Below are 19,837 nucleotides of genomic sequence, written 5' to 3'. Positions count from 1 at the left end.
GCACCTTACCCTTCCCCTTCCCTCCCTACCAGGTATAGGGAGGGGTCTGGGGGACCCCTTGGTTGCCATGACAACCTCAGTTGCCTTCCTCCCTCCCTCTCTGAGGATGGCCAGGGGTTCTCACCCCAGCGGGGGGGGGGGTATAGGGCGACCACTCATCGGGTACGGCGTCACCGACGCGGGTAGTTGTTGGGACGGAGAGTAGGCCACCCCCCCCCTCTCTCTCTCCCGCCGTGTTACGCCGAGACACTCCTCCCCCCCCCCCCCCCCCATCCCCAGTTGCTCAGCCACCTTCCCTCTCTGTAACGAACGGAGCCTTCCGTTCCGCAGCTGGGGCACTTTGGTTATAGATTACTGGCTCCGCCAGCGGGCGGGGTGGTCCACTACTAGTGGTCGATTGCTTGCCTACTATATCCTTACCTTTCTCCCCGCTACCGGAAGGGAGCTTGCTTCTTACCGGGCACTCTTCTAGTAGACGGGAGGGGAAAGGTTTGATAATTATTGTTATTTTTAAGGATATACCCTAGTTTTACGATGATTTCTATAATTTTATTTATTTTATATGTATACCATCTCCGCCGTTATCCGTCGTGGTTTCATTTCACCACCACACCTGGTTGGATTCTATCTCTTGTCTCCGGCGTAGCCTAGGACAACCAACCATATTACTACCACACGTATTATGGCGGGGCTCTGGTTTAATCTAACTTTCTCGCTCCGGCACCAGCGGAGCAAAATGTTAGGCTGTAAGTGTTCTCCTGATACTTATGTATCTTTCCACTTACAGGCTACCAACTGTCAGGTCCTTGGATGCAACGCGACGTTGTACGACCCCTGCGCCCACGATGAGTGCAGGTCTCACGCTCCGTGTGCCACGCCTTACAACGATATGATCGTCTGGCACCCGGAAGCCTGCGCCATCTGTTACGACCTGGCCAGTCAGCTGGTGGAGGGGGTAAGTCGATTATAGACTTTTTTATCGTCTTACTAACAACTCTTAGACATAAGCTTGTTAACCCCGTCCCGCCATTAGAAGCTCATTTCGCCTTTTCTTTCAGGCTGCTGGTGTGAGGGAGGTCGCTCTAGCAACCCTGAAAGCGTGGGTGGGCGGCTTCGGGAAGAATGCCGCCAAAGGCCAGCCTTACATTTTAGACAAGAAGCTCCGGTCCAGTTCAGATTCATTTTCCCCGGTGGCAAGTCAACAGGGTATGTGACCCCATAGCCGCAGCCCTCTCATAGCCTCCATCCAGCAGGAGATGCAGCAGTCTTCGGGGTCGTGGCCACGCAAGAGTCGGTCCCGGACGTCGCAACCTTGGACCTTAACATTGAGCCTATGGCGGTAGGTGCTGAGGATTTGTTGGTTGAGGTAGTGTGTCGGGTGCCCAAGGTCTTTCCTTGGGCGCTCCTGGATCTTCTCCTGTCCCTTCTTCTACTGCTTCTTTCCAAGGCTTTGTGGGATCTGAGATCCCTACCCGCTCTCCCGCTCTCTCTGTACCCCCAAAGGTGAAGGGACAGAGAGAACCGAAGACCCTGGTTAAGACGACTTCTAAAAAGTCGTCGTCGTCTTCTTCAGCTAAGAAGTCTTCGACTTCCTATGCTGAACGCGGTGAAGGCCAAGCCGAGCTCTTCATACTCAAAGAGCTCTAGAAGCAAGTCTTCTAAGGAGAAGGCTCGCGCTCCCGCCAGAGCCAATGCCTTCTCCGGCCGATCCACCGCATCCACTCCGGTAACGCCGGTTGGAGTAGCGGGACCAATAGCACCTTTGATCCCACTGCTTATCAGCAGTGGTGATGCAACAGTGGGTGAGATGGTTGGCTCTCAAGTCTCCGCCCTAGGAACAAGTTCGAGCAGAAAAATGTTTTCCGCGAACCAACTGTCGGAGCAACAATCCTGTTTCTCAGATTCGGGGCCAGGTCCATCCAAGATCTCTCTAACAGAGTTAGAGAGAATGAGGACCGAGTAGCGGGCTCTCTCAGGTCCCTCTTCCAGTCTCCCCAGTAACAAGTGCTGGTATTTTCCAGCTTCCACCATATGAGTCACTACCAGCTTTCTCCATGGAGAACCCATGGAGAGTGGCCGCTTACGCTCCGTTTAAGGATGTATGATCTCTATCCCGGAAACACCTAATAACATATAGGAGTGGGGAAGATTCCCCCAGATAGACTATTTCTTGTATAAAAGGATAAATCTGGTGGAGGTCAAGAACTGCAAAGTTATTCCAGGCGACCATGTAGCCCCCCAAACACAGGCTGCTATGTATGGACTTGAAGTTGAAAAGGGAAAGAAAAACCAAAGCTAAAGGGATAAGGAAAATTAAATGGTACGAATTACAGAAGGAAGGGGATAAGAAGAGAGAGTTTAAGAGGAGGGTTTTGGAGGATATTGATATAGGGATGAAGATGTTCAAGAATGGTGGCACGAAATGCAGCAGTAATAAGAAGCATGGAAAGGAGCTGCTAGGAGAGACATCTGGTATCATATGGGAAGAAAAAAGGATAGTTGGTGGTGGGATGAAGACATTGAGAAAGTAGTAAAAGATAAGAAGGAGGCAAGAAAAGATGGGAAGAAGTCACAGTCCGTGGAAGACAGAAATAGGTACAGAAGAGAAAAACAAGGTGGTGAAAAAGGTGGTAGCCCAAGCTAAAGCAAGTCGTATGATGATGTGTATAATGAGCTGGGACAAAGGAAGGATTAAAGAAGATGATGAAGCTATCAAAGGCTAGAAATAAGAGCACCAAAGATATAACACACATCAAACAAATAAAGAATCAAGAGTGTAGTGCTAGAAAGGAGGAAGACATTGTGAAGAGATGGAAAGAATATTTCGAACAGTTGTTAAATGAAGAAAATAATAGACTAATAAGAGAGGATGGGCAAGTGAACATTGGCATGGTAATGAGGTTTTCTAGGCAAGAGGTATAAATGCACGAAGAAGATGAAGAATGGGAAGGCAACCGGACCAGACATGATCCCGGTGGAGGCATGGAAAGCATTAGGAGATGAAGGAGTGGATATACTGTACGATCTTATGATAAAGATCCTTGAACAGGAAAAGATACCAAATGAGTGGCGTGGGAGTATATTGATCCCAATTTTTAAAGGGAAAGGCGATGTCCAAGAGTGTGGTAATTATAGGGGCATTAAATTGATGTCCCACACTTGAAGATACTGGAAAGGATGATAGATGCTAGACTGAGAGAAGAAGTACAAATAGGTAAAGAGCAGATGGGATTTATGAAGGGAAGGGGAACAACAGATGGATATTTGTCTGAGGAAACAAAATAATGGAGAAATTCGGGGGAAAGACAAAGGGACCTACATATGGTATTCATTGACCTTGAAAAGGCTTATGACAGAGTCCCGAGACAAGAGGTATGGAGGAGCCTGAGGGAGAAGATGGTGCCAGAGAAGTATGTGCGATTGATACAAGAGATGTACCGGAATGTATTTACCAGAGTGAGGAGCAGTGTTGGGGAGACAGAAGGTTTTGAGGTGAGAGTAGGATTACACCAGGGTCGGCTCTGAGCCCATTTATCTTTAACATAGTGATGGATGTTATAATAGAGGAAGTAAGGGAGGACAGTACCATGGAACATATTGTATGCGGATGATATTGTTCTGTGTGCAGAGAGCAGGGAAGATCTGGAAGTGAAATTGGAAAGATGGAGACAAGTACTGGAGGACAGAGGAATGAGAATAAGTAGATCCAAGACAGAATATATGTGTACCACCACTGAGGGGGGATGATAGAGAAAGTATTCAGCTTGGTGGAGAGCAAATAAAGAGAGTTGATAAGTTTAAGTATTTGGGATCTTTGTTAACGATGGAGGAAGTATGGAAGAAGAAGTAAAAAACATCGGGTACAGGCAGGCTGGAACAACTGGTGGAGAGCGGCCTCGGGAGTTCTTTGTGACAAAAGAGTGCCGCTTAGGTTAAAGGAAAATTTCACAAGGACGGTGGTAAGAACAGCAATGCTGTATGGTACGGAAACAGCAAGCATGAGAAAAGCAGAGCAGAAGAAGATGGATGTGGCAGAAATGAGAATGCTTAGGTGGATGTCTGGGGTAACAAGAGTGGATAGGATCAGAAATGACTACATAAGGGGGTCAAACTAAGGTGGTGAAGTATCAAAGAAAGTGCAGGAGGGGAGGCTGAGATGGTATGGACACTGTTGAGGAGAGATGAGGACCACGCTGGGAGGACATATATGGGAGTGGAGGTGCAAGAAGAAGAAAGAGAGGGAGACCAAGAAAGAGATGGAAGGACTGTGTGAGAGGAGATTTACATGAGAAGGGAATTGATGAGGCAGAAGTGCAAGATAGAAATAGATGGAAACGGCTCATCCGAAACGGCGACCCATATAAAAATGGGTGGGAAAAAGCTAAGAAGAAGAAGAAGAAGATCTCTATCCCGGAGTGTGGAACTCGAAGGATTGAGGACTTCGAGTTTTATCCTCCGGGATTGACGCAGCCTTTTTTCATTGGCTATGCTAGGCTGACCGTAGCGGCGCTTACTAGGGAGGACAAGATCTCAGGGAGAACGTTCTCTACAGTAGAGATCATGCTCAACGCGAATGGGTTCACTGCCTTGAGGACTGGAGTGTACCAACACCAAGCTCCAGGCTTTCAAGAGGTCCTTCAATATTTTTGCGACGGAGGAGGAGGCTTCTCTTTACCGTTCGCTACAAAAAATAGTAGAAACGACTCTTCAGGCAGTCCTCAAGGATGAGCCCATGCCACAGCTAAGGGAAAGCAGAGTCTACTTCTCCGCTCTTCCCAGCTTTCGGAGAATTGTGGGAGAACTTGCCAGCCACGTTCACGCTTGGTAAGCTCAAACCGGACTGCGCCATGGACCAGTTCGGCGGAAAAGCTCCCAAGGCTGCCTGATTCCTTGATTCAGGCGGAGTTCGACGCTCGAACTAGGTTGGCAGGTCCCTCAATTCTCTGATTATCACAGAGATGGCTGCTCTCTCGTATGGCACGGAACCTTTGTTTAAGATTTTGGCCAAGTCCCAGCTTCAGACGGTTCAGAACGGATGCTTTCGACTTCTTCCAAGCTAGGAGGAATTGCCGAAGAAAGCACGTTCTGCAGGAGTGCACTATTAGGCACGAACCTAATAGACTCCTGGCTTCCAGCATGTGGGGAGGCGGATCTCTTCCCAGAGTCCGCTGTAATGAGGTGGGGGGGGAGGCACCACGAGGCTGCTAGGCTCAACCAGAGCCTTAGAGCTAGGTGGGGTATCTCATCTAAGAGGAAAGCAAGAATCCGTCCCCACTGCTGGTAAGAAACCAAAGAAGTCTGGTAAAAGGTTCCAGCCTTACCAGAAACACCAGCAACAGCAGCAATTCGTTCAGGCCGTCCCGGTTACCCAACAGGGACAACCTTCTACATCAAAGCAGAACCAGCCATCCTCCTGCTGTCTCCTCAGTCACAACCTTCGACTCCTACGCACTCTCGCGGCCTTCAACCCTATGTATGAAGGTCAGGCCTACCCTCCCTTTAATAGACAATCGAGAGGTAGGGCGAGAGGCTACTTTCGCCAGCGTGGGCGCAGGGAGGGCGACAAGAGTAAGCAGTTCAGAGGAGGGCGTGGTGGTCAACCCGCCCATCAACAATGATGCTCCCCAGGTAGGAGGGAGGCTGTTCCTCTTCCGTCACAGGTGGGGGTTCAGCAATTGGGCACAGAGCATAGTGTCCAAAGGATTGGGTTGGAGTTGGATCAAAGATCCCCCTCCAATCAAATCATTCCGCCAAGTACCATCAAAGGAATTGACAGATTATGCGGAGGAACTCCTTCAGAAAGGAGCTATTGCGAGAGTCAAGGCATCTAAAATTTCAAGGTCGCTTATTCAGCGCCTGCAAAGAAAGGCTCAACAAAAAGAAGGGTAATCTTAGACTTGTCAAGGCTAAACTCTTCATTCGTTGCGACAAGTTCAAGATGCTTACCCTCTCGCAAGTAAGGACCTTACTTCCTCGTGGAGCCGTCACATGCTCCATCGATCTTACAGACGCATACTATCATATCCCTATAGCCAGACACTTCTGCCCATTCCTAGGATTCAGGCTAGGAAATCAGACATTCTCATTCAAAGTGATGCCCTTCGGTCTGAATGTAGCCCCCAGGGTATTCACGAAAATAGCAGAAGTAGTTGTGCAGCAATTGAGAGCTCAGGGAATAATGATAGCAGCATACCTCGACGATTGGTTGATCTGGGCACCAACAGTCGAGGAATGCCTCAAAGCCACCAAAAAGGTAGTTCACTTTCTGGAAACATCTGGGGTTCCAGATAAACAAAACGAAATCCAGACTTACTCCGGAGTCTCGTTTTCAGTGGCTAGGAATCCAATGGGATTTGTCTTCCCACAATCTGTCAATTCCAGTGGCCAAACGGAAAGAAATAGCAAAGTCTGTCAGACATTTTCTCAAATGCAAGCAAACATCAAGGAGAAGCCAGGAAAGAATCCTAGGGTCCCTTCAGTTTGCTTCAGTGACAGATATCCTCCTGAAAGCAAGGCTAAAAGATATAAATAGAGTTTGGCGATCGAGAGCAAACGCCAAATCTCGAGACAAGTTGTCAGTAATTCCACAGATCCTTCGCAATCAACTCCGTCCATGGTCAAAAGTAAAGAACTTAGCCAAGCGGGTACCCCTTCAATATCCCCTTCCAGTGTTAACCATTCACACGGATGCCTCCCTGTCCGGGTGGGGGGGATATTCTCAGTTCAAACAGGTTCAGGGGACTTGGTCAGTTCAATTACGCCAGCTCCACATAAATGTTCTGGAAGCAATGGCAGTATTTCTTACCTTGAAGAGACTGCTTCCCCCGAAAAAGTCTCATCTAAGACTAGTTTTGGACAGTGCAGTGGTAGTTCATTGCATCAACAGAGGAGGGAGGGTCCAAATCCAAGCATGTGAACCATGTCATGATAGCCATCTTTGCCCTAGCTAACAAACACAAATGGCATCTGTCCGCCACTCACCTGGCGGGGGTAAGAAATGTGATAGCAGACGCTTTGTCCCGGTCAGTCCCTCGGAATCAGAATTGTCCCTAGACGACGGGTCATTCCGGTGGATATGCTGGAGAGTCCCAGGTCTCCAAGTAGATCTCTTCGCCTCACAAGCGAACCACAAGCTCCCTTGCTATGTGGCCCCCAACCTGGACCCTCTGGCTTATGCCACGGACGCCCTGTCGTTAGATTGGGATCAGTGGAGAAAAATTTATGCTTTTCCTCCAGTGAATCTCCTCTTGAAAGTCTTGAGCAAGCTGAGGACTTTCAAGGGAATAGTAGCTCTGATTGCTCCGGACTGGCCCAAGAGCAACTGGTATCCTCTGCTTCTGGAATTGGGTCTCCGACCTCAACGGATTCCCAATCCCAAGCTGTCACAATCAGTACAAATGAGGACTGTGTTCGCTTCCTCAGGAATTCTTCAGACCCTAACTTTATGGACTTCATGAAGTTTGCGGCTAATAAAGATGCTAACATTGATCCACAAAATATCCTCTTCCTAGAATCAGATAAGAGAGAGTCAACTATTAGACCAATATGACTCAGCTGTTAAAAAATTAGCATCCTTCCTGAAAGAATCAAACACTACAACAATGACAGTTAATTTAGCTATATCCTTTTCAGATCCTTGTTTGAAAAAGGTTTTAGCAGCTAGCACTATTACTACTCATAAATCGGCTTTGAAGAAGATCTTTCAGTTAGGTTTCCAGATAGATCTGACTGAATCTTATTTCACGTCTATCCCTAAAGCCTGTGCTAGACTTAGACCTTCTCAAAGGCCTACTGCAGTTTCATGGTTCTTAAATGATGTCCTCAAACTAGCTTCAGATACTGACAACTCGTCTTGTACATTCATAATGCTTCTTAGAAAGACATTATTCTTATTAAGCCTAGCTTCAGGAGCTAGAATTTCAGAACTGTCGGCTCTATCCAGAGATGCGGGTCATGTGGAATTCCTCCCCTCAGGAGAAGTTCTGCTTGCTCCGGATCGTAGTTTTTTGGCTAAAAATGAGGATCCTCTTGCAAGGTGGGCCCCTTGGAAAGTCATCCCACTTCCGCAAGACCCTTCTCTCTGCCCAGTATCAACTTTAAGAGCCTTTCTATCTCGTACATCCTCAAGATCCTCAGGTTCTCTCTCATGAGAGAAAAGGTGGTACTTTTATCAGTAAAAGGTATTAGACAACAAATCCTTTACTTCATTAAACAAGCCAATCCTGATTCATTTCCAAAAGCACATGACATCAGGGGAGTAGCCACCTCAATTAATTACTTTCAACATATGAACTTTGAGGATCTTAAAAAGTATACTGGATGGAAATCTCCGACAGTCTTTAAACGTCATTATCTAAAATCCTTGGAATCTTTAAAATTTCTGCAGTAGCAGCGGGAAACATTGTTTCTCCTGATACTGTATAGTAGTCGTAGTATAGATCCAGGTCTCCTCTCTACCTACCTCATCCAAACATGCCTCACCCTATCGCCATGCTACTCGGATATCCTAGCCCTTAGCCGCTGAGATCAATATTAGTGGATTGTCCCTTATTTTTTTGCTAGGGACATCCACACTATGTACTGATAATGTACTTCAGTGTACCTACCCTTATTTTTATGCTAGGGTAGGACACAATGTGTTTGTATATTTTGTAAATAAGTTCTAAGTAAATCCATTTTGTTAAAATTACACTGCATTATTGTAATTTACTATGTTTACTGTAATTTTAAGTACTTTACATTACTAACTTTCTTTTATGTCATTGTTTAAAATAAGTTAGCCTTAAGTACTTAGTTTATATGCTGTAATAACTGATTTACTTATATTATATCCCTCATTTTACAACTGATTTTCATTTGTCCTTTTTTCCCATCTTGTCTGTTTCTCTGGTACTCTTTCATAGGCCGACACGAGCTGAGCCCAGAAAAGGGATTTTGACGAAGGAAAAATCTATTTCTGGGTGATTGGCTCGTGTCGCCCTATGAAACCCACCCTGTATTGATTGCCCCCCCCCTGCAGGACAAGATGTTCTTAGATTAAGGATGACCGCTAGGGGCGCTGCTGTCCGTGGCGTCCTCTAGTAGTAGTAGTAGCGGCCGCATCGCCCGTTGGTATCAGCTCTCTCTTGTGGGGATTCTGATTGGAAGGTCTAATTGGTGAATGTCTCGTGGTAGTGTTCCCACTCGCCCCTATTGCCATACCGACACTTCTTTTTAAGAGTGAACGAGTCAGTTTTACTGACATTTTCTTAATTTTGTTTTTCTCTGGTAATTTTAGATTAATTTTACCTAGAAAGAATGATATTAAGGATCCTTTCATAGGGCGACACAAGCCAATCACCCAGAAATAGATTTTTCCTTCGTCAAAATCCCTTTTTTGTCTGATATCATGTTGTTGGATACAGGCGGCCCTCGGTTAGCGGCAGGGGTTCCGTTCCTGGCCGCTGACGCTAAGTGATTTTCAATGCTAAGCGATTTTAAAGCCTACGGCCGCTGCACACCCTCTTTCAAAACTCTAGGCCAGTCAAAGGCGCCGTTATCCCACAATGGCGCAATAAGTAAAATTGTATTTATGCAGTATAGTACTATAGAATTTACTGTAAGTAGTACTGTACAGTACATTATAGCATTATAAATACTGTAAAGTGAAAAAAAGCAGAGCTTTAATCCTTTGGGTGCCTAGAGTATGTAAAGATATACTAATAAGGTTTATACAGTGTACAAGTAGCTGTAGTGTTCAAGTTACGATAATTCGTCTTATGATAGTCCAATTTTATGAGAGACCAAATTATACAATAGCCTAACTTTATCCATCTTCTAGTAACATAAGTTCAATAACAGCAAAAGAGAATGATGAAAGTATTGTTTTAACGTTATACTCGTTGCGTGAACGTGTACAGCCATGAACAACCGAACGAGAACCGAACGAGAAACGACCTTTTTTTTTTCCAAGTACAACCGAATTGGATAACATCCGTTTGGCTTGTATTTCAAACATCGTACTACAGTACACTATTACCGTTGGTGTTATAAAAAGCATTATGTATAGAATAGAACCGAGATATCTTAATGTATTAACTATTCGCTATAGATCAAAGATCAATCGGGAAATATATTGTTAAATTTAAACCTAGTTATAACTGAAGCTGAGAAAACTGTTCAAGCTGCTAATGACTATTATCGTACATCGGCACCAAGGATAAAACTCCAGTAAACGTATGCCATCAAACACAACCGTAGATAAAATTGAGATAAAATAATTTTAATCACAACTACTGTGCTTGAAAGAAAACATTTTACTGTGGGTTTCACGCTGATATAAGATAAATAACGTAAAGTTTGTATTATGATAATATAAAGAATTGCGAACGGAATCACAATTTTTTTACACAATAAACATGGCGCCAACGTAATCTGTTAACAAAAAAAAAAGTTAGTTCACATTCACAACGAGACACATTCAATTCATATTTCCACCTAAACACACGTTGTATAAGGAAAAATAACCTTGTCTCATATAAGTCAAGTATCTAGATATTCGTTTATGCTAACCAGAAGCAAGAGAATTCGCTCAGAATTGTGTCATGGCAAAACAAACTCGTATTCGCCATCAGCTGATTTCAGACCACATTGGCCGCTTCCGTGGAATACTGGCTTAGATTTGCTGTAGTATTTTATAATACAATAATGTGAGAATACATACAATGTTATTAGATACAGCGAAGTAATGTATAACTTTTTAAAGGATTTATGGAAAAGATGCATAATTAATAAAATAACACCATGCATTTTTTGGAAGTGGCGGACAAGAACGAACATGAAAAAACATCCCCTGACAACATGGAGCGTAGTTACAAAGGCTGCCTTAATTTGTATCATATTTATGTACAAAAATAAGAATACCCTATACTTAATATATTTTCATACACATTTTAAACATAAAAGCATAAACATTTAAAAAATTGACACATCGATTGCTAAATTTGCACTCTTTTTAACTATATTTTCGGAAGAGTGGCAGACGGCGGCTTACAAGAACGAACATGAAAAAACATCGTATTTGATAACGTGAAGGACAGTTTCAAAAGCTGCCTTTTTATCATATTTCTGCACAGAAATAAAAATACCCTATACGTAATACATTTTCATACACATTTTAATCATAAAAGCATGAACATTTATAAAATCGACACATTGATCGCTAATTTGCACTTTTTTTTAACTATATTTTCGGAAGTGCGGCAGGTGGCAGCTCACAAGAAAGAACGAAAAAACATCGCATTTGATAACGTGAAGGACAGTTTCAAAAGCTGCCTTTGTATCATATTTCTGTGCAGAAATAAAAATACCCTTTACGTAATACATTTTCATACACATTTTAAACATAAAAGCATGAACATTTATAAATCGACACATCCATAGCTAAATTTGCACTTGCGTAACTCAATATTTTCGGTATAGAACAGCATCAGAGGCATATATTTTACCCTAATACGTATGTAGTAACTCTCCATAAAATTTGTTAATATAATTTGCATAACCTTTATGGTCTGAACGGCATTTCTACAAATGTATGAACTCGTTAGACAACGACACTGTTAACTGAAAATTGTGCCGCAAAAATACCTTAAAATGCCTTATTTTTTATGAATATTTGTAATGACAGCCGTAAAACCGATTCGCCGTTGAGCGATTGCTCCGTTAACCGCTGGCCTCCTGTATTCTTGAAATCTATATTTTCCTAAAATAAAAAATTCAATATGAAAAAATCTTGTTGAAATGGATTATGTATAGCAACTTTATCTTAGAATTGAATGTGTACCCACTTGGTGGGCGGTGCTTATGCCTCTACCATTGATAGCTATTGCCATAACCACCTTGCAAAAGTTTAATGGCTGTGTTTCCAGCTCACTGAAAGTTTATCCTATTTATAAAGACCTCAGGTTTTTATGTTAGCAAAAATACAAATTACTTTTAAAAATTGTTGTTTTACATTGCATCCAAGATTGTGGACAATAGATGAAGAGTCATGTAACATCACATTTGAGCATGACTGTACATTACCATCTAAGGCACATACTGCCTCACCATTTCAGTCCATGGATTTGCTACTAGTTTTTATTGGCCAGGTTATTCCTTTAGACATGACAGATTTTGACCCTGGTTATGATGATTCTCCATTGGTTTTTAAGCTCTTGATAGATTGTGCTGCTTAGCTTTACCTGCCTCTATTACCAAGGATGATCCTGTTCATGAGGGCTGTTTCCTGTCTGCTTTTACCTTGCCTGCTCTTCAGGCAAGTAAGATGTTGAAGTGATCTGATACTGTTAAGATGCATTTTGAGGCAATCGCAAAAGTGTTATCCCTTAAAGCAGAATCTGACTGCTTTAGTGTCCATTTTCATGGAACTGCATAGAGCTTCAAGTTATGTAATGGGTACTATGCCACATCTTTATCCTGCTCCAATTCAAGATGCAAGTTTTTTTCAAGCTGTTTGATTAGTGAAGCAGAGAGCTCTTAAAACCTTGGTCTTATGTGAGGTGAAAGTGCTTACGAAGTCATATATAATTATACTGAATTTCTTTCTTTTGCAGAACTTTCTCTTAGCACACCTGCTTATTTACTGCACCTGGTGAAATGTCAGTTCTGAACAGGTGATGGTTTTTGATGAGGCAGAATATTTACCTTGCCTTGATAGAGCTATTTCCAGCACATCTTATGTTCTTACCAACTCAGTTGTAAAGAAACAGAAGCAGTAGAGTTCATTTTTGTCTGAAGTAACTCCAGCTGTTTTTGATGTGCCTCATCAATGTCTGATTAACCTCAAAGTGTTGAAAACCATCACTGAAGGTGTCTCACATCAGGAGAATAGGGAACTTTCAGCACAAACTTTGAAGTCTTCCTTCCGTCATAGTGTGCCTGCACCTGCAGTCAGTCCTGCACCTAAGTCTGCTTGGAATATTGATCCAAACAATCTTCAAGTTCTTCTGCTTATAGTAAGTCCTTTTAGGGTGATAGGGTTCACATTTCAAGGGAATGAATTGCAGAGGCAAGTGTAACAGATGTTACACAAGGAGGTGATCGAGTATTATTTTTTTAACAAGGCACCAGGGTTTTACAATTAACCTTTTCTTGTTCCGGGGGGGAGGGGGGGTGGGGGGGAGACTTGTATTGGATATTTCTATTATCAACAAGTTCATTCATCTGACTTCCTTTATGGTGAATCTATCCAGTTCAGTCTGGCGCCCATCCAGACAGGCGACTGAGTGATTTCTATCAATATGCAGGATGCATACCGCCATGTCTTGGTGTATCTTCAGTCAAGGAAGTATCTTTGAAGGGAAGGTCTTGCAATTCAGAAATCTGTGTTTTGGTCCTAGCATGTTGCCACATTTATTCACCTATGTTTAGCTGCTATTAGCATGATGGAGTCATATGCTAGGAATCTGAGTTCTCAAATTACTTGGCTGATTGGTTAGTTTTTACCATCTTGTTTCAGCCAATTTTGAAGGCAATGGATTGTCCTCTGAATCTTACTTTGATGCTAGGCATGTTGATCATGTTGACAAGTCTGTGTTTCTTCTAAAAGAAGTCAATAGTTTATTTGAGCATGAAGAACAACTCCCTCTTTTTGGGCTTTTGTGGCAGAGAGATTTGTTGTCAATTTTCTATTACTAGTGAGATAGAATTTTCACCTATAGGAAAGCCTCCAGCTAGGAAGTGGCTGTCTCTTGTGGGTTATATGGCCTTGTTATAAAATTTTGTCAACATGGCCTGTCCAAGGAGGAGACTAATTCAGTTTTACTTCAAGGCCTTAGGACAGGTCTTATATTCTGGACTCAACTCTAGTGGTAATTCTTTCAGGTCTTTTGGATTCTTTTCTGTTGGTGGGAAGATCAGTCAAGGCTAATGAAGGGTCTGCCTCTAGACTAAAAGAGTCCAGAGCTGATGTCCTCTGGTGCACTGGGGTCAGGTTGGGAGCCATTTTGGGGATAATTAAAATGTTAAGGAGTTGGACTGTAGAGGAACACAAGATGCACATTGAAGTAACAAGATGCCTTATACGTAATACTGCTGCCTAGTTCCTACAGGTTCTTCTGGTCACAGCATACTTGTCACAGTTTTCAGTTTTCTGGGCACCAGCTTGAAGAGCCCCAATATTTTGGGTTAGATTTTGGGATTAAACTGGCCCAAGAGTCCCCTAGAGTTTTTGGTATGATCATAAACAGTAGTTTTGGTAAAATATGGTCTGTTATTTTGTTATCCATATCCCATGAAAACCAGAGTGGAAAAGTAATTTATTTTCTCTAAACAAAAAAACAAAAACTAAAAAGGACTTCTTTTAAATTAAGGAGAGTATTACTATACAAGTGAAATCCTTCTGTATAAAAATATTTCTTTATTAAACAAAGAAAACAACACTCAATAAGTTCCAATAATCAACAAAAAGGAACACTGGTGCACAATATCTATACAAACATTACTTTCCCAAGAGCTTTCATCCAAAACATTTGAAATTAAATGACTCTGGTCAATTTCATATCAAATTAAACAAAATATTCAGTGTCCAAGTTTCAAGTTTGTAGCTCTTGAATGGGAAGTTCACCTGAATGGCAAGCTTCTACACCTGTGGGGAAGAATCAATTGACAGTTAGAAGTGGAATGAAATACTGACACACATCAAGTACAACAAAACCAAAATTTTAAACACAATTAATTAACAAAATAAAAAAAAAATCAGATAACTTTTGAGTCTCACTTTTTAGTCAATACAACATTAGCAACCTAGAACCTTCAGCAGTTTGGAAGTCTTTTGCAAGCAGAACGTTTTAGGTAGAGACAAAATAATTGCAGTCTACTCCAATAATTAAAACCTCCTTCCTACACAAGGAGGGAAGGATGCACACAATCAAAAGATCTGCTCAGGCTAGTAGAGAAACTTCTTAAAACAGTCCAAAACATCATTCTTCTACCATAGTTCATTCCAGGAAGAAAGAGTCGTATTGCAGATGAGGTTAGCAGGAAAGGGCAAAGTCTTTATCAGAATGGTCTCTTATCTGCTTTTTGGTCAGGTGTTGTGGAACTTTCTGGGGACTCAAACATTCATCTGTTCACAACTGTCCAATATGAAGAACTCCTAGTTTACTGCTGTTGCCATGGGCAGTCAATGCTTTTCATAGAATGGTTGAATCAAGACCTTTATGATTTTCCTTTATTTGCAATTGTTGGAGAACTCAAAGATAACATTGATACCTCTGATGGTCTTTTAAGGGAATGGAGTAGATGTTCCTTGCCTTTTGCCATTCAAGAAAGATCTCGGAGGGCCTCATTTGAGGAGATTCAATCAAAGCCTCAACAGGCTTATACTAACCATGTGGAGACTATAAACCATATTTTATAAGCCAGAGGCTTTTTGAGATTGGCTAAGGAATCAATCCTTAAGTCTTGAAGACTCTACACTCTTTGATTGTATTACCAACTGCGGTCTGTTTATTAGGTTTGGTGCTTTCTGTTACAGTGATTCCAGGTTATCGCATGTCTTAATTTCTGTGACATGCTAACTTGAATGTTGCTCATGACTTAAATGTGAAAGAGGTTTTCCAGTCTATTGAGCTGGAATTCCTAAAATATTCATGTTTTAGTGTAGGATCAAATTTGTAAGTAGCCCTAAATTTTTTTTGTTACCTCAGTTTGAGCTTTGGATAAAGTTTCCCTTGAGAACTTTACTTTAGTTTTTCTTTTATTATGCCTTGATCTTGAGTTGCTAGATGTCCTACAATGAGATCTCCAAAAAAAGCTTGAAAAATAACCTGCCAAAGTCAGTATGAGGTAGAATACATTGAAACAAAGGTTCCGGCAACTTGTGAAAAACAGCCGAGAAAGAGAATGGCATTATGGCTGTAGCAGGACAGAAAAAGTTATTCTATGGTGTTTAATGGATGATAGTGGTGCGACAATGAAATCTAGGACAAAGGAAACAGTTGACCTGACATGGAATGGAACAATGAAGATTGCAAAGTGAGTCGACTTATCCATACACAAGTCTAAGTGCAGTCATTGCAGAAAATGGTCCTGGAGTATAGAGATACCCTCTTGTTGAACTTGGTCTGGCAGGGTCTTCTGAATTAATGGTCTTCATCAAGTAAACGGTAAACCCTTAGTGGACGGGTAAAAAAAAATCAATATGCAGCTACTCAGGCCGGGTAAACTTTGAGGTCGGCCAATTTATGAAAAAAGACCTCATTGGAAAGAAGATATGCAAATGCACTTGGTGAAAGAAAATTTTATTTTTAAATTGTCCCCACCTTCCACAAGAATTTGAAAATGACTATTTACAAACCCTTGTGGGGCCTCTTTTACAAGGCAGTTGTAAATTTTACCAGCTTCTATATGTTTTTTCTAATAAATAATTTTTTATTTTATTTTGCAAAATTATAATTACAGTTCACACAATATCAAAACATAAGAAATAAAATCAGTAACAAATTCTTAGCATTTTTGTTGAAAATTATTTGCGTAAATTGATATTTCTCTGCACTTTTCTTTGCAAAGTTACATTTACAACTGACATACTATCGTAAAAGACAAGAACTAAAACCAACAGCAGCCCTTTGGTATATTTATGAGCAAATTTATAAATAGACAGAGAAGCAGTACATTCCCCCTGGAAGTCAAAATCAATACTAAGTTTGCATGAGCTACCAAATCTTGATTTTGGCCAGTGTAAAAGTTGCCATTAGTGAATTTATGGGCTATAGAAGTATTGGCTCCTCTCCCCCCCTCCCATTTTTTTCAAATCAATGGCGCTTAATACAGGCAGCCCTCAGTTAATGACAGGGGTTCCATTCCTGGGGGCCTGATGCTAAGCAAAAATTGATGCTAACCAAAATTCAAAAGTCTACAGGTGCCATAATCCCCCTTGCAGTGCCCTAGACTTGTTAATGATGCCTTGGCAGTGTCACGGCCACATATTTATATGCCCGAATAGGTAATAACTAATGAAAATGTGGAATTTTATTTGCCTAATCATTTACCATGGTCAGGTTCATGAACTTACTGGTAAATCTTGGCCTCGTATGAGAGAAAAAGTCACCTTTTCATACTGCCAACGTTTCCTCCATCTCTTCATTTATCATATCTTCTAGTTAAGTTAAAAAAGCAAAAGAGAATGATAAAAGTATCGTTAGTAGCATTATAATCATTGCTTAAATGCTACAGCCATACACAACTGAATAAAATCACCTCAGTGGCGTGGTCGGTATGGTTTTGGCGTACCACCTCGGTAGCCACGAGTTCAATTCTTGGGCATTACATTGAGTTGTGTGAGATGTATATTTCTGGTGACAGAAGTTAACTCTAACCATGGTTCGGAAGTCACATAAAGCCGTTGGTCCCTTGGCTGAATAACCACTGGTTCCATGCAACGTAAAAACACTATACAAACAAACACAACTGAATGAAAACAGTTGTTTTGCTACAACAACCAAACTGAATTTGATAACGGTTTGCTTGCATTTCAGCTATCATATGATAGTTAAAAATTACCGTAGTTATGTTACAAATGACGTTAAGTAGAACAGGACTTGAATATTTTTGCATTATACATTTATTTGCTGTGGAGAAAATATTGGCAAGCAAAATATAGTACAGTGCTGTACTGCTAAATTTAAGCTGCAGTTGTAGCTGAACCTGGAGAAAAAAAAAAATGCTGGCAATTACTATAAATTATCATGCATCAGCAACATGGATGCAACTCTCCGCAAATAATAGGAGGAAAAAGTATTTTAAAAAAATACTGGTCATCAAAGAACACATTTTACTGCTTTCACGCTGATATAAGATAAATACGTAAATCTCGTATTATTATAAAAATAGTAGAACAAGAGTAACAAACGGAATCTGTTTTTCACACAAAAAAATGCTCCTGACACTGCCTAGGATTAATGAAAAAATACAGTCGAATTCACAAAAAGAAGTATTTAAGTCATAGTTCAACTTGAAAGCACTTTGGTAACTAAAAATAACAAACCCAGAGAGACATAAAAATACTACTACAAAGGCAAGAAACACACAAAGGAAATATAAACTATTGCAAAGTAATAAGGCTAGCAAGCTATTCATCCCAAAATGTAACAAGCATACAGAGAAGTGTGTGGGCACCTGCTGTCTTTCTGGCAGCCCAAGAAGTGAGCAACAAGGTAGGGCAGGTAAGGGGTGTACTCATTCTTTTCTCCAACATCCACCAGTTAACTGAAGGAGACTCCTCAGTGTACAAGGTCATGGTTGTATGCACATAGAAACAAATTATGAATGTTAGGTGAATTATTCAAGAGAAACTTTTCTTAAAAACATTGTTTTCATTTCAGTCTTCTATGGAGGCGTTGATTCATCATTTCAAAGTATTTACCCAAGGATATCAGGTTCCCCCAGGTGCTACATATACAGCAGTGGAGGCTCCTAAAGGAGAGTTTGGTGTTTACTTGGTGTCTGATGGAACTTCAAAACCTTACAGGTAATGTTTTCTTTCCAAAGTGTTTATCCTCATAACCCAAAATTTTGCATGAAATATTGGAAATACCTTTAAAACTGAAGTGTTAAGAGATTGTGATAGAGGTATAGTTGAATTACAATGCTATATGCAATTTAGGCATAATTTACCCTTGGAAACAGTATATCATTGCACAACCATCCCTTTTTTGAGTTTTTGTCATTCATCAGAGATTAGCAAAACTACAAAATGATAAGAGCTCAGCACTCAGGTTTTGCAGACTTTAGTGTAATGATACCTTGTGGGTATGGGTCTGATTCACCTCTTCTTTTCAGATGTAAGATCAAGGCCCCAGGATTTGCTCATTTGGCAGCTACAGATTTGGTTGGCAAAAACCATATGTTGGCAGATATTGTAGCTATTATTGGTACCCTGGATATTGTGTTCGGAGAAGTTGATCGTTAACTTTTAGCAGGAGACTATTCTGTAGTTTATGATGCACTATAATGGTGAAAGAAGTGTTTATGTCAACATGAAAGTAATTTTATTTTTAGAAGTGCATGCAAAATGAAAATGTCTAGGAAGTGACAAGTGTATCAGATCTATGCAGGGAACCAGTGTAGTTTTCTTGGAAAACACTATTGGTTGTGTAGAAATCATTGTCACTTCATTATTTGTTAAATTTCTCTCTAAGCGTGTTGTATATATAATATTTAATATGCTTTATTGTTAATAAAGCAAGTTTTTTAATGCGTATATTTGTTTACTTACCTTCAAAATAACTTACTTTTTTCCTGGATTGTATCACTGTCGTTTTACCGGGTATATTTTTATCTGCTCAAAATGATGAAAAGTTTTGTGTATTAATCAAGAACAATACACAGCCTGGATTGTGTGAAACCGGACACTTTGTAATTGCAAAATTGTGATTGTTAACAACTATAAGGTGTAATTATTAACCATTAAACGCCGAGCCGCTATTTACCAGTGTCTCTCGTATGCCGGAGGCGTTCGGCATGCTTAGTTTTTAAGATTAAGAGTTCATTTTTGGCTCCTTATTTTGTCATTGCCTGAAGTTTAGTATGCAACCATCAGAAATGAAAAAAATGTAATTATATATAAATATTGGAATATATGACAGCGCGAAAAAAAAAATTTCATATATAGTTGTATACAATCGCGCTGTGAGCAAAACGGTTAAAGTTAGTTAATTTTTTTCGTTGTATTGTACACTAAATTGCGATGATTTTGGTATATAACAAATTGTAAAACGATCAAAGCAACACGGAAAATATCACAAAATGATGTACGAATTCGTAACGAGCGGACTTAAAAAAAGTTTTTATAAAA

At 41.0% G+C, this 19,837-nt stretch overlaps 1 protein-coding gene across 1 annotated transcript in view; it reads left to right on the top strand.

The window, feature by feature from the left end:
• Window positions 1-19,241, top strand: part of LOC135215529 (NADH-ubiquinone oxidoreductase 49 kDa subunit-like) — a 198,304-nt gene extending 179,063 nt beyond the window's left edge. Inside the window, 2 exon segments of the mRNA XM_064250359.1 lie at window positions 18,366-18,511; window positions 18,823-19,241. Coding sequence (XP_064106429.1) covers window positions 18,366-18,511; window positions 18,823-18,952 — 276 coding nt within the window. The 3' untranslated portion in view covers window positions 18,953-19,241.
• Window positions 19,242-19,837: the final 596 nt, after the last annotated feature.

Source organism: Macrobrachium nipponense, chromosome 19, assembly GCF_015104395.2.
Source record: "Macrobrachium nipponense isolate FS-2020 chromosome 19, ASM1510439v2, whole genome shotgun sequence".
Classification (NCBI taxonomy): Eukaryota; Metazoa; Arthropoda; class Malacostraca; order Decapoda; family Palaemonidae; genus Macrobrachium; species Macrobrachium nipponense.
The sequence above is the reverse complement of the archived record's forward strand: the minus strand, read 5'-3'. Positions and strand labels throughout refer to the sequence as shown.